This window comes from Chiloscyllium punctatum, chromosome 5 (assembly GCF_047496795.1).
Source record: "Chiloscyllium punctatum isolate Juve2018m chromosome 5, sChiPun1.3, whole genome shotgun sequence".
Taxonomy (NCBI): domain Eukaryota; kingdom Metazoa; phylum Chordata; class Chondrichthyes; order Orectolobiformes; family Hemiscylliidae; genus Chiloscyllium; species Chiloscyllium punctatum.
In genome coordinates this window covers 135,892,082-135,907,538 of record NC_092743.1, presented here as the reverse complement: position 1 = coordinate 135,907,538, position 15,457 = coordinate 135,892,082, and the positions used below count along the sequence as shown (strand labels likewise).

Sequence of the window (15,457 nt, the reverse complement as noted above, 5' to 3'; positions counted from 1 at the left end):
TTTTAACATAAATGTTTAACACAGGTTTTTAAAACTGTTAACACAAATACTCAAATGCCCTAGGAACATTTGTGTTAGGATATTCCAAATCAACATGACTATTACTGAGGTGATGTACAACATCACATTTTTGTTGGAATGCCAACTGAGACCTGAATTCTCATTACATTCTCACCATCACATTGTTGTTGATTGATGTAGTAATATAAACAGTATGAATCACTATTCAGAAAAACCTATCACAGTGCAATTTCAATACATAAAACAGCCAGCTTGATTTCCTGCCCCAGTGCAGGATACTTCCCCTGGATAGGGAATATTTTCAGGGGTATTGTTGAGTTAGTACAGTAATTAAATTGAAGATTGAACAAAAGGAGCTTTATTATTGAGTTCATTCATCCTTCCCCTAATCATCTGTCCATCAATGAGAAGAAAAACAATTTTCTAATGAGCTGGTTTGAACACAAGTAAATTTTAACAATAAAGGCTAACTGTAAAATAAAAGTCATCACTTACTTCTAAATCATTAAAAAACAGATGCGTGTCTGCGAGGTTGAAGATCATTTCTTCCATTCGCAGCCCAAGTGACACTGATGTAGGTGGATCCTGTAAATAAAGGTTCAAATAAGAAAACAGCACTTGTTGGCTAACACAAGGGTACTCTAACTTATTATTCTTATTGATCACGTAAGTGCATGATATCAATTGTCAAGGGCCTTGTTTAAAAATTCAAACTGAAATCTCAAGCTTTTAATACTGACACATCTTGGTGTCTGCTTTGGGAGTTCACAACAAATGCCAGGAATTGTGTTTCAGAATTTCCACTCTTAAAATTCAAACAACAAACAGGCCGGAATACCAGAGTTGTTCTTTACTGGCTGAGTTGTTAGTCATTGAGACCATGTTCAGCCATAGTTTGGATATCCATAGCTTAAAGAAGTAGAGTTGATGTTAGTAATCATGCATATATTTGAAACACAAAAGTTTTGGATTGATTCAGTTTCCGGGAAGAACTTAACAATTGTTGGCTTTTTCTAAATGGAGCTGAGGCTTTTCTGGTTAAAACGTTCAGCACTATTGATAATTTTGGTCGAGGTGTAATATGCATTGAAAGTTCTTGAGGTTTAAATTTAAAACGGCTATCATTTTGTGCTAAATTTAAAGGCAGGAGGTGATAGTGTACACTAAAGTGTGCTTTGCCTTGTTTAACATGCGTAATTTAAAATATGGCAGGATACAAAATACAACTATGAAGACAGTCATTAATAATAATTAGATTTGGATGAGATTTGACAAAAAAATTGAAAAGTATGTTTATCTTTGTAATGTTTTTGGAAAGTTTTAACGGGCAGTGATGTTCAGTTCTGTGATATTAAAATAGATACAAATATATGCAAAACATAACAGAATTTAAAACAATAATAGTCATAGTCATACATCCTACAGTGCGGAAGCAGGCCATTCAGCCCAGCGAGACCACACCAACCCTCCGAAGAGCATCCTACCCAGACCTCCCCTATCCCCGTGTCCCCACATTTCCCATGGCTAACCCATCTAGCCTGTGCATCCCTGAACACTATGGGCGATTTAGCACAGCCAATCCACCTAACCTGCATATCTCCAGACTGAGAGGGGAAACTGGAGCACCCAGAACAAACACACGCAGACCCAGGGAGATCGGACAAACTCCACACCGTCTCTCGAGGGTAGAATCGAACCTGGGTCCTGGCACTGAGAGGTAGCAGTGCTAACCACTGTTAAGGTCACATAACGTTTGTCACCAATTCACAGGACAATGCATGCTGAAAAGTCTGCTTAACTGAAGTAACATAAAGACAATTTATTGCTTGGTTAATTGAAAACCAGTGCTTTTTTAAATAAAAACCTATCACAAAACTGTTATCTATGACTCTTGCCTTGTTAAACCATTTCTCTTCCTGCTTCCAGCATTTGTAAACCTTGCATGACCTTTAGATAAGGAAAATAGAGGTCAAATTCTGTGTAATACACAAGGTTTAATTACTTTATCCAAAAGAATTGGCCTATTGGTATAATTCGCTTGAAAATATTTAGTTTAACTAGTTCAGCCACATTTTTAACTTGCTCTGCCAATGAGAACAGAGAAATGCTGGTGTTAAAGTCACAGTAATGTGCTATTAACTAGGACCACACTGCAGATGTAACCCAGACTATTTCAGCAAAAATGTTTCAGACATTGTGAGGTCCGAAGCTCCTGGTAGACAGAAAACAGAAGCTGATGGGCCAAATGGCCTGATTCCATGCTGCAGGGGATTGCATGAAAAAAAAAACCCAGGTGAGGTGGAGAGCTTCTGCAGGAAAGTCCATCTACAAAATTAAAACAGGCAGCACCCTGGCTCACCCTGGCACCCACTCTTGGGTGACTATCAGTGTGGAATTTGACCCCTGTCTTTCTCTCTGTGTCCGCACAAGATTCCTCTGGGTGCTCCAGTTTCCTGCTGCTGAGCAGGTTAGGGTAGATCGGTCATGCTAAATTGCCTGTAGTGTCCAAGGATGTGTAGAATGGGTGGATTAGCCATGGGAAATGCAGCGATAGGGTAGGGGGGGGGGTGGGTCTGACTGGGATGCCCTTCAGAGGGCTGGTGTGGATTTGTTGGGCCAAATGGCCTGCTTCCATGCTCTGGGGATTCTGTGGTAGATGGCAGCTTTTTCCTGCCCTTTTCTATGAGACTATCTGGAGATGAGCACCAGGTTCGGAGGGGGGTGCAGTCAATGACACTCTGAATGTGGGGAAATTCTAGGACCTGAGTAAGACCATAAGACATTGGAGCGGAAATTAGGCCATTCAGCCCTCGAGTCTGCTCTGCCATTTAATCATGGCTGTTAAGTTTCTCAACCCCATTCTCCCACTTTCTCCCCGTAACCCTTGATACCTTTATCTCAGTCTTTAATTTGCTCAAGGACCTGGCTAACACAGCCTTCTGTGGCAGTGAATTTGATAGATTCAGCACTCTCTTGCTGAAGTAAACTTGGGGAGTTTTATCATGCCCTATAAAACATGGACCCAGTTATTCTTCAGGTGAGTATATTCGGAACACTGAATTATGCAGCTTGTTGAAGCCTCGAACATAGAACAATACAGTGCAGAACAGGCCCTTTGGCCCTCGATGTTGCGCCGATCTGTGAATCAATCTAAGCCCATCCCCCTACACTATCTCATCATCATCCATGTGCTTATCCAAGGACTGTTTAAATGCCCCTAATATGACTGAGGTAACTGCATTGACAGGTAGGGCATTCCACGCCCTTACCACACTGCATAAAGAACCTGCCTCTGACATCTGTCTTAATCTATCACCCCTCAATTTGTAGCTGTGCCCCTTCATACAAGCTGACATCATCATCCTAGGAAAAAGACTTTCACTGTCTACCCTATCTAATTCTCTGATCATCTTGTATGTCTCTAACAATTCCCCTCTTAGCCTTCTTCTTTCCAATGAGAACAGACCCAAGTTTCTCAGCCTTTCCTCATAAGACCTTCCCTCCAGACCAGGCAACATCTTGGTTGCACCTCTGCACCTTTTCCAATGCTTCCACATCCTTCCTGTAATGGGGTGACCAGAATTATACACAATATTCCAAGTGTTTTGTATAATTGCAGCATGACATTACGGCTCTGGAACTCAATCCCTCTACCAATAAAACCTAACACACCGTATGCCTTCTTAATAGCTCTATCAACCTGGATGGCAACTTTCAGGGATCTATGTACATGGGACTCCAAGATCCCGAGAAGGAGTAGAAAGCAAGATTGAGGGTGTCAATGACATTGACTCCAATAAGCAATATTGATATACATGGGCAGTTGGTTACATGGGCGGCAGAGATCTACAACAACCTGTCCACAGAGCTTAAACTCTTGATACTTGGCCACTTTCAGAAATGCAAGTACATCGTCCTGCATCTACAGATTCTAGCCATGATGTGGAGAAGCCAGTGTTGGACTGGGTTTGACAAAGTTAAAAATCACACAACACCAGGTTATAGTCCAACAGGTTTATTTGGAGGCACTAGCTTTCAGAGCGCAGCTCCTTCATCAGATGGTTGTGGAGTATATTCTAAAAGATGAAAGACTTAACAACCCAGGTTTGTTCAATACACCTCTGGATGACACTGTACTCTTGAGCTAAAAATTCTGTGTCTTTTGATCTAATACGCACAATCACCCGATAAAGGAGCAGTGCTCTGAAAGCTAGTGCCTCCAAATAAAATTGTTGGACGATAACCTGATGTTGCGTGATTTTTTAAACTTTGACCACGGATTCTGGCAGTGTAAACATTCCTGTGAACACTCTTCAGTGGTCTGAAGTCATTGGCTTGATGCACTCGTTTAATCTTCTGTAACTACACTCCTTACTTGAGCGTGCAGCAACTCATCGCCATACTTCGCCCGGACTATATACTACAATCACTGAAATACCAGGCAGCACAATGTTTACATGCTGCCTGCATCAGAAGCAATGGGGGCAGGAGGATCGAGCATTCCCAGCTGGCTTGCACATTTTCAAGTCTTCTCAAATTTTGCAGCCATTCAGCGACAAAATAGTTAAAATACGGCTGAAGTTGGATTTGAACTCAGAATTTGATGTTCGGTGAATTCGTTGACTGTTTCCAGGGGTAACATTTCTGCAGCCGTGAAAAAAACTTCCAGTTTACAGTTCCAAAGCTTTGTCTGATATTTTCAATCGCAATGATATTTCACGGAGGCCGCAAAGAAATTAAATTTGACAACTCAGACTTCTTAAAATGTTGTCTGAGACTCTGAAAGCTATAATTATTTAACAGCTTGGTGACAAATTTGCTGTGCACCCTTTGAGACCAAAGTGATGGAAAAATTGTGCTCAATTAAACTTTCATTTTCTGTTAAATCAACTAATTGGAAGTTAATTACTCCAAGTTGTAATAACACACCCGAGGAGAAAGTTTACAATGCTCACATGTTTATAAGGATTTGCAGTTCAATGAGACAATCTTAAAAGGTGTGGCTGAACTGTGAACAAACCTTTGAGGGGGGTAAGGATTAGCTATAAAGAGAAAATGACTGCTTGCTTTAGAATCTTAAACAGAGCTATGTTCCAGAGGGTGGATTGAAAACATAGGCTCCTTGCCATTTTTAATTTCACTTCCACTGAATCTCACAGTTCAAAAATGTTGAAGAACAGGAATTATTCCTTAGTGCAGTCCCACAATGAATAATGATTATAGCTTTATCAGGACAATGTAAAGCAAAGGATTATTTCCACCTATATTCTGTGTAACAATGCTTATAATCAGTACAAAAAAACTACAGGGAGTTGTAGGTATTATAAGAAATTTGACCCCTAAATGTACTTTATAAACATATGCACATTGCAAAATATATATATATATATATATTCTCCCAATTGTGAGGTTCCTTTATTAAGTGGTTAAATACAGCACCAACTAGTACAGGAAATTTGTAGATGCAACCATGCAAGAAAATGTCAGGCTTCAGCTGCTCTTTAGTTTTTGCACCTGTCTTCAGTCATCAGTGCGATCTCCCGAATGTCAGCTTTTTCCCCAGCTTCCAAAATCTAATCACCATGCAGCTGGTTTGAACTGTCAGGTTTATGTTTAAGAATTACTGATGCCAGTTGAGATAACTGATGAGCATAACAGGGGAACCTTATCCAACTTATATTTCTTGCTCTGCAGCCAAGAGCAGACATTGTTCAAAGGAGATTTTCACCAAGTAACATGGCTAACCAACATCCCCCTAACTTGATCACAGTCTCAACCTACGACTAAACAAGATTGAAGAAACGTTGAAGAAAGGGCGATTGACTTTATTAACATCAAACTAGTCAATTTTTCCTGCCAATTTATTCTCTCCTTTATAAATTATTGATTTACAATTGAAATATACTTCCCAGATACTGTTAGCCCACATTTTAACTCTCTTCCAAATAGTCATTACTCAAGTTGTAGTACACATCATTAAAATGTATTTTGTTTCTCTATTTCCCCCTACTAAAATTAAACTTTGCACTTTCATCATTATACCCAAATTACCTTCACTTATCGAGATATACAGTCAAACAGCACAGAAACATACCCTTTGGTCCAAACAATCAATGCTGAACACACCCCCAGGCTAACTAGTCCCACCCGCCTACTCCTGGCCCATATCCCTCCAAACCTTTCCTCTTCATGTACTTATCCAAATATCTTTTAAAAGTTGTAACTGTGTCCACATCCATCACTTCCTCAGGAAGTTCATTCCACATGTGAACCTCTGTGTAAAATATTTGCTCACCTAATAAGAAAGGGATGATCACCTTATTGGGATTGTATTATAGACCCCCCAATAGTCAGAGGGAAATTGAGAAACAAACTTGTAAGGAGATCTCAGCCATCTGTAAAATAATAGGGTGGTTATGGTAGGGTATGTTAACTTTCCGAACATAGATTGGGACTGCCATAGTGTTAAGGGTTTAGATGGAGAGGAATTTGTTAAGTGTGTACAAGAAAATTTTCTGATTCAGTATGTGGATGTACCTACAAGAGAAAGTGCAAAACCTGACCTACTTTTGGGAAATAAGGCAGGGCAGGTGACTGAGGTGTCAGTGGGAGAGGACTTTGGGGCCAGCAACCATAATCCTGTTAGATTTAAAATAGTGATGGAAAAGGATAGACCAGATCTAAAAGTTGAATTTCTAAATTGGAGAAAGGCCAATTTTGACAGTATTAGGCAAGAACTTTCAAAAGCTGATTGGGGGCAGATGTTCGCAGGTAAAGGGACGGCTGGAAAAATGGGAAGCCTTCAGAAATGAGATAACGAGAATCCAGAGAAAGTATATTCCTGTGAGGGTGAAAGGAAAGGCTGGTAGGTATAGGGAATGCTGGATGACTAAAGAATTGAGGGTTTGGTTAAGAAAAAGAAAGAAGCATATGTCAGGTATAGACAGTATAGATTGAATTAATCCTTAGAGGAGTATAAAGGCAGTAGGAGTACAATTAAGAGGGAAATCAGGAGGGCAAAAAGGGGACATGAGATAGCTTTGGCAAACAGCATTAGGGAGAACCCAAAGGGTTTTTGCAAATACATTAAGGACAAAAGGGTAACTAGGGAGAGAATAGGACCACTCAAAGATCAGCAAGGTGGCCTTTGTGTGGAGCCACAGAAAATGGGGGAGATACTAAATGAGTATTTTGCATCAGTATTTACTGTGGAAAAGGATATGGTAGATATAGAATGTAGGGAAATAGATGGTGACACCTTGAAAAATGTCCATATTACAGAGGGGAAAATGCTGGATATCTTGAAACAGTTAAAGGCGGATAAATCCCCAGGACCTGATCAGGTGTACCCAAGAACTGTGTGGGAAGCTAGAGAAGTGATTACTGGGTCTCTTGCTGAGATATTTGTATCATTGATGAGGTGTCGGATGACTGGAGGTTGGCTAACGTGGTGCCACTGTTTAGGGAGGGTGGCAACGACAAGCCAGGGAACTATAGACCAGTGAACCTGACCTCGGTGGTGGGCAAGTTGTTGGAGGGAATCCTGAGAGACAGGATGCACATGTCAACATGGTTTGTGCATGGGAAATCATGTCTCACAAACTTGATTGAGGTTTTTTGAAGAAGTAACAAAGAGGACTGATGAGGGCAGGGCGGTTGATGTGATCTATTATGGACTTCAGTAAGACGACAGACAAGGTTTCCCATGGGAGACTGGTCAGCAAGGTTTGATCTCATGGAATACAGGGAGAACTAGCCATTTGGATACAGAACTGGCTCAAAGGTAGAAGATAGAGGGTGGTGGTGGAGGGTTGTTTTTCAGACTGAAGGCCTGTGACCAGTGGAGTGCCACAAGGATCGGTGCTGGGTCCTCTACTTTTTGTCATTTACATAAATGATTTGGATGCGAACATAAGAGGTACGGTTAGTAAGTTTGCAGATGACACCAAAATTGGCAGTGTAGTGGACAGCGAAGAAGGTTACCACAGATTACAACAGGATCTTGATCAGATGGGCCAATGGGGTGAGAAGTGGCAGATGGAGTTTAATTCAGATAAGTGCGAGGTGCTGCATTTTGGGAAAGCAAATCTTAGCAAGACTTATACACTTAATGGTAAGGTCCTAGGGAGTGTTGCTGAGCAAAGAGACCTTAGAGTGCAGGTTCATAGCTCCTTGAAAGTGGAGTCACAGGTAGATAGGATAGTGACGAAGGCGTTTGGTTTGCTTTCTTTTATTGGACAGGTTATTGAGTACAGGAGTTGGGAGGTCATGTTGCGGCTGTACAGGACATTGGTTAGGCCACTGTTGGAATATTGCGTGCAATTCTGGTCTCCTTCCTATCGCAAAGATGTTGTGAAACTTGAAAAGGTTCAGAAAAGATTTACAAAGATGTTGCCAGGGTTGGAGGATTTGAGCTATAGGGAGAGGCTGAACAGGCTGGGGCTGTTTTCCCTGGAGCGTCGGAGGCTGAGGGGTAACCTTATAAAGGTTTGCAAAAATATGAGGGGCGTGGATAGGATAAATCGACAAAGTCTTTTCCCTGGGGTCGTGGGGTCCAGAACTAGAGGTCATAGGTTTAGGTGAGAGGGGAAAGATATAAAAGAGACCTAAGGGAAAACATTTTCACACAGAGGGTGGTACGTGTATGGAATGAGCTGCCAGAGGAAGTGGTGGAGGCTAGTACAATTGCAACATTTAAAAGGCATTTGGATGGGTATATGAATAGGAAGGGTTTGGAGGGATATGGGCCGGGTGCTGGCAGGTTGGGATATCTGGTTGGCATGTTGGCTGAAGTATCTGTTTCCATGCTGTACATCTCTATGACTCTAATCAATCTTTTCTTTGTGCAGATTCCATAGGATCTTCTTCACATCTTACTTTCCTGCTTAGCACCACATCATCAGTAAACATAGACACATTAGAGTCAGTCTCTTCACTGTGCTATTAACATGGATTGTTGCTAACTGAGGGCCAGCACAGATCCTTGCAGTATCTAGCTGTGAGGGGGTAGGTTTAAGGAGATGTGAGACACTCTTTTGTTTTTACACAGAGGGTAGCAAGTGCCTGGAATGTGCTGCCCGAGGAGTTGGTGGAGCCAGATATAGTAACAATGTTTAAGAGGCAGCATGACAGACATGTGAACAGGCTGAGACTGGGGGGGATACAGACCATGCAGAGGCAAAAAGTTTTTAGATTATGAAGGTATCATGCGTCAAGTGCAGTCTTAGTGGGCCGAAGGGCCGGTTTCTGTGCTTTACTGTCCATACAAAACCTGCTAAAAACCCAGGGGTAAGGCTACAGATCAGGAGACCCATTCAAATATAAGGAATCCAAGTATGACCTTCTCATGCCATTAAGACAGCCAAGGACCAATCCCGCTCCAAACTAGAGGCCCAGACAGACACCCGGCAACAATGGCAAGGACTGAATGACATCACAGGTTCTAAAAAGAGACAGTGCAAGACAGCAGATGATGACACATTCCTCCCAGATCATCTCAACACCTTCTATGCTCGCTTTGAGCAGAATTTCGGCAGAGAGGTAACACTTATTCTGACAAGTCCTGACGAATCTAACCCAACAGTCACTTATCAGAGGTCAGATGAGTTTTCCTTCGTGTGAATCCACGAAAAGCAATGGGACCAGATGGAGTACCAGGCTGTGCACTCAGAGCATGTGCAGATCAACTGGCAGAGGTCTTCTTGGACATCTTTAACCTCTTCCTGCAGCAGACCACTGTCCCTGTCTGTTCCAAGAGGCCAACATCATCCTTGTGCCTAAGAAGGCTCATGCAGCATGTCTCAATGACTATTGCCCAGTGGCCCTAACTTCGGTGGTCATGAAGTGCTTAGAAAGGATGGTCATGGTATTAATCAACTCCAGCCTCCCCACTACTCTTGACCCACTTCAATTTGCCTATCGGACCAACAGATCCACATGAGATACCATATCACTTGTCCTTCGTTCCTCCCTAGAACATCTTGACACCAAGAACAGTTACCTAAGAATCCTACTCATGGACTACAGTTCAGCCTTCAACACTATTATCCTCTCGAGACTGATTACTAAACTTAGTCATCCCGGACTAAGCCCCACTCTCTGCAACTGGATCCTCAGTTTACTGACCCACAAGCCACAATCAGTGAAGATTGGGGACAATATTTCATCGTCACTAACATTCAACACAGGAGACTCCCAGGGGTGCGTACTCAGCCCCCTACTGTACTCACTGTATACTCATGACTGTATCACCAAATACCAGACTAATGCCATTTACAAGTTCACTGATGACACCACCATAGTTGTTCAAATCTCAGATGGCAATGAAACAGACTATAGACGGGAGGTGGAAGACCTGGGAAAATGTTGCACTGAGAACAACCTAGCTCTCGATGCCGGCAAAACCAAGGAACCCATTATTGACTTTTGGCGGGATGTTACTCATGCCACCCCTCCCCCTACACATTAACACCACAGAGGTGGAACGAGTGGAGGGTGTCAAGCTCCTGGGAGTGGTCATCCACAACAAGCTTTCTTGGACTCTCCATGTGGATGCATTGGTTACAAAGCATCAGGCAGCGGAGGAAATTTGGCATGATGGCGAATACCCTTGCCAACCTTTATAGGTGTGTCATTGAGAGCATTCAGGATGTATCACTACCTGATATGGCAACTGTACCATTCAAGATCAGAGACAGTTACAGAGAGTGGTGAATTCAGCCTGGACAATCACAAAGGCCAATCTCCTATCTGCAGAATCCACTGTCAAGGAAAGGCTGCCAGCATTCCTAAAAATCCATCCCACCCTGGCAATGTTTTTCTTCAACCTCTACCATCGGGGAGAAGGTACAGAAGCCTGAACACATGCACCAGCCAGTTTCATAACAGTTTCTAGTTGTTAGAATACTGAATGGACTCTCAAACTCTATCATTAACATTCACCTTATCAACATTTTCCTCACTACCATCAGGTCAGAGGAACACTCACTCAACCTGAAACGTTAACTCAGATTTCTCTCCACAGCTGTTGTCAGACCTGCTGAGCTTTTCCAACAATTTCTGTTTTTGTTTCCAATTTCCAGCATCTGCAGTTCTTTTGGTATAATATATTCCTTCACAGATACTCTGATACAGTTTGTATCCTCATCACAACTTACTTTCTGACCCATCATCAGCAACCTTAGCATTCACACACTTGGTCCCTCCATTCAAGTCATCCTGATAAATTATAACTTAAGAAGAACCAACACTGGTCCCTGTGGCACACCAATCACCACATGCAGTCATAGAGATGTATAGCACGGAAACAGACTCTTTGGTCCAACTCGTCCATGCCGATCAGATATCCTAAATTAATCTAGTCCCATTTGCCAGCACTTAGCCTGTATCACTCTAAACCCTCCCTATTCATATACCCAATCAGATGCCTTTTAAATGTTGTAATTGTACCAGCATTTCCTCTGGCAGCTCATTCCATGCACGCAAAACCATCTGCGTGAAAAGATTGACCCTTAGATTAGATTAGATTACTTACAGTGTGGAAACAGGCCCTTCGGCCCAACAAGTCCACACCGACCCTCCAAAGAGCAACCCACCCAGACCCATTCCCCAATGTTTACCCCTTCACCTAACACTAGCCCCCCCCCCCCCCCCCAAAGGAATAAATGACAGGTGGGGATAGAGCACAAAGAGAGAAAGAAGGAAATTTGGACAGACAGTGTGGGAGGATGAATAACTGCTAATGGGGACTAGCAGTGACACTTCACATCCACATCCAAAGGATCATTACAGGAGGTAAAAGAAGTGATCAGGAAGATAATTTGAATATTGTTGCTTATTACATGGGGAATGTTTTTCAACAATTGATGAGGGCATATTTGGAGTACTGTGTACAGATTTGAACTCCTTACTTAAGAAAGAAACACCAAGAAAAAAAGTCTCAAAAACAGTTTTGAAAAAGGTCACTTGTTAGAGGTGGATGGCATAGACTCAGAGATGTACAACATGGAAACAAACCCAACTCATCCATGCCGACCAGATATCCTAAATTAATCTAGTCCCATTTGCCAGCAGTTGGCCTATATCCCTCTAAACTCTTCCTATTCATATACCCATCCAGATGCCTTTTAAATGTACCAGCCTCCACCACTTCCTCTGGCAGCTCATTCCACACACACACCATCCTCTGCATCACAAGTTTGCCCCTTAGATTCCTTTTAAGTCTTTCCCCTCTCAACTTAAACCTATGCTCTTTAGATCTGGATTCCCCCATACCGGGGAAAATACTTTGACTATTTATCCTATCCATGTCCCTCATGATTTTATAAACCTGTATAAGGACACCCCACAGCCTCTAACACTCCAGTGAAAATAGCCCCAGCCTATTCCACTTGTCCCTTTAGCTCAAACTCCCCAACCTTGGGAACATCTTTGTAAGTCTTTTCTGAACCCTTTCAAGTTTCACAACATCTTTCTTATAGCAGAGAGACCAGAACTGAACACAGTATTCCAAAAGTGACCAATGTCCTATACAGTTGCAACATGACCTCCCAACTCCTGTACTCAATGCACTGACCAATAAAGGAAAGCATACCAAATGCCTTCTTCACTATCCTATCTATCTGCGACTCCTCTTTCAAGAAGTATGAACCTGCACTCCAAGGTCTCTTTGTTCACCAACACTCCCTTGGACTTCACCATTAAGTGTATAAGTCCTGCCCTGATTTGCGTTCCCAAAATGCAACACCTCATATTTTTCTAAATTAAACTCCATCTGCCAGCCCTCAACCCATTGGCTCATCTGATCAAGACGCAGATGTACTCTGAGGTTACCTTCTTCGCTGTCCACTACACCTTCAAATTTTAGTGTCATCTGCAAACTTATTCGAAAGGCTAAGCCTCTGTCTATAAGACGTGTATACACGAACACCAACTAGCCACGAAACGACACGACCAGCTATCCTTAGTAGCCACACACACAGACGACAAGCAACATGAATTCGACTGGGACAACACTACCATTATAGGGCAAGCCAAACAGAGAACAGCCAGGGAATTCCTAGAGGCATGGCACTCATCCACAGACTCTATCAACAAACACATCAACCTGGACCCAATATACCGGCCACTACAGCGGACAGCTCGAACTGACAACCGGAAGCTGCAGAGACAGGCCACTATAAATGCCGGAAGAAACAGCACAGAAGCGCTTCACAGGAGGCTCCCAAGCACTGAGGATGTCACCTAGACAGGGGACGAAACGTTTGCAAGACAAATTCCCAGCTCGGCGAACAGAACCACAACAACGAGCACCCGAGCTACAAATCTTCTCCCAAACTCTGTCTATAAGAGTTTATAAATTGAGAGGTGATCTCATTGAAAGCTGCAGTCAAGTTCCTGCCACAAACTCTGTTCCCTAACCACCAGCACTATCCCTTGCCTTGACTGTTGTGTGAGGAATGGAATTGAACATTGTGGAGACTGAATCAGGTTATTGGTAACTTTGAGTCTTGTCCAACCTCGAGCTGAGCGTTTGATGCCATATCCTGCCAATTGGGAAGATTGCCTGCTTCGTGTTGCTGAGTCCTTCACTCACCTATTGTTTACTTATCTATGCTACTTAACTCTGTGATCTGCCTGTATTGCTTGCAAGACAAAGCCTTTCACTGTGCTTCGGTACACGTGACAATAAATCCAATTCAAATTCAAATTCAAATTCAAAATTCAAATTCAAACCTGCTGAAATACAAATTCATGTTTTTCAAGTCGGTCCATTCAACTGCTTTCCTGGTTGATCTTCACCAGTCAGCTGCTTTTTATCAAATTCTCTGGATGTATTCTAACTCACACCAATGTCTTTCACCCATCACTATCTGCTTACTGACCTATGCTGCCTCCTGGTTAGCCAGTGTTTAAAGTTCTTCTGATTCTTGTTTGCAAATCCGTCCCTGCTCCCTCATGTCACTCTGTCTGTGAATTTGGCTCTAGCTATAATTCCTACACCATGTACATGCATACAAAAAGAAACGAGCCATGTGCTGTATGAATAATTTTGGCCTCTTGTGCGCTCCTGAAATTCATCAGGCCTCTATTAGCACCCCTCTCTGTCTTCTGTGGTCTTCTCCAAGATCCGAAAATCCACCTCAAAGCATCACCCCAGCCTTTCTCCTTACTTCCTTTTAAGACCATCTACAAAACATATGCTGTGATCGTCACCTGTCCAAACATCTCCTTATGCAGTTCAATGGCAAATCCTGTTTGAAAGTGACCTATAGGGTACTTTACTGTGTAAAACATGCTTTAAAGGTGCACTGTTATGGGCACTTAGTTATTATTGGGTAATGGAGAGACAGGAGAACAGCAGTCTTGTGAACGAACTCATAAATTTGAGCAAAGTTTATGCAGCAGATTGGAATTAATGTTGTTGATAAAGTGCTGATTTAAAACTGACAATTCTGCAGGCCCCAGTCTTTTGTGCATATATTAATATTGTGTATGTATTAAGATTGTTTTAAAGGGCATTGAGTGACACAACAAGCAAAACTAATGCCATTTACAAAATGCTGTGCAAGAACTGTAACAAACACTACATTGGACAGACAGGTAGAAAACTAGCCACCAGGATACATGAACATCAACGAGCCACAAAACGACATGACCCTCTCTTACGAGTATCCTTACATACAGTTAAAGAAGGACACCACTTCAACTGGGACAACACATCCACCCTAGGACAAGCCAAACAGAGACATGCACGAGAATTCCGAGAAGCATGGCATTCCAACTGGAACTCTACCAACAAAGACATCAAGTTAGATCCCGTCTACAACCCCCTGCGAAAAAGAACAGGAAATGACATCACCAACCCAAAGGAACCCAAATATATAAATAGAAAGCAGGAATCATCAGTAGTGCTTCGCCTAGAGGCCCTCTGAAGATGTTATCTACTAGGGTGACGAAACGTCTGGAAATGAATCTTCCAGCTCAGTGAGCAAACCGACATCCAAAACCTCAACCTGAGCTACAAATCTTCTCAAAGCTCACTGGGCACTCAGTGGGTTACAAAGATTTCCTCTATGCCATGAGATTTACTTTTAGCCAGTTTGGAATTGTATTTCTGTAACTCCACAATGCTTCAGGTAGAACAATGCCTTTTGATGGGCAGCAAGTTCACAAAAACATTTTGTTGGAGGGAATTATTAGGGAAAGTAAACTTAGTAAACTTAGTCAGTATCCACAAATGTTTCACGATACAACAATAAGTGCAGGGATTGGTTAAAAAGACGTTGTTGAAGATATGTAGCATTCCGCACAGTTTGAAATTGGAAAGAGGAGAGGGATAGAGAAATTTTAAAACTGCAGCTGATGCAGAAGAGAGAAATATCTGAGAATATTAATGCAGAAAACTATTTTTAGTATAAGGATGAAGTAGAGGACT

At 42.3% G+C, this 15,457-nt stretch overlaps 1 protein-coding gene across 15 annotated transcripts in view; it reads right to left on the bottom strand.

The window, feature by feature from the left end:
* eya1 (EYA transcriptional coactivator and phosphatase 1) overlaps positions 1 to 15,457 on the bottom strand; it is a 219,110-nt gene that overhangs the window by 79,243 nt on the left and 124,410 nt on the right. For all 15 annotated transcript variants that reach the window (XR_011960742.1, XM_072571413.1, XM_072571418.1 and 12 more), the window contains one exon: positions 517 to 606. Coding sequence is in view for 14 of the 15 variants with exons in the window: in XM_072571413.1 (XP_072427514.1) it covers positions 517 to 606 (90 nt within the window). In the remaining variant the exon portion in view is untranslated. The remainder of the gene's footprint in view (positions 1 to 516; positions 607 to 15,457) is intronic.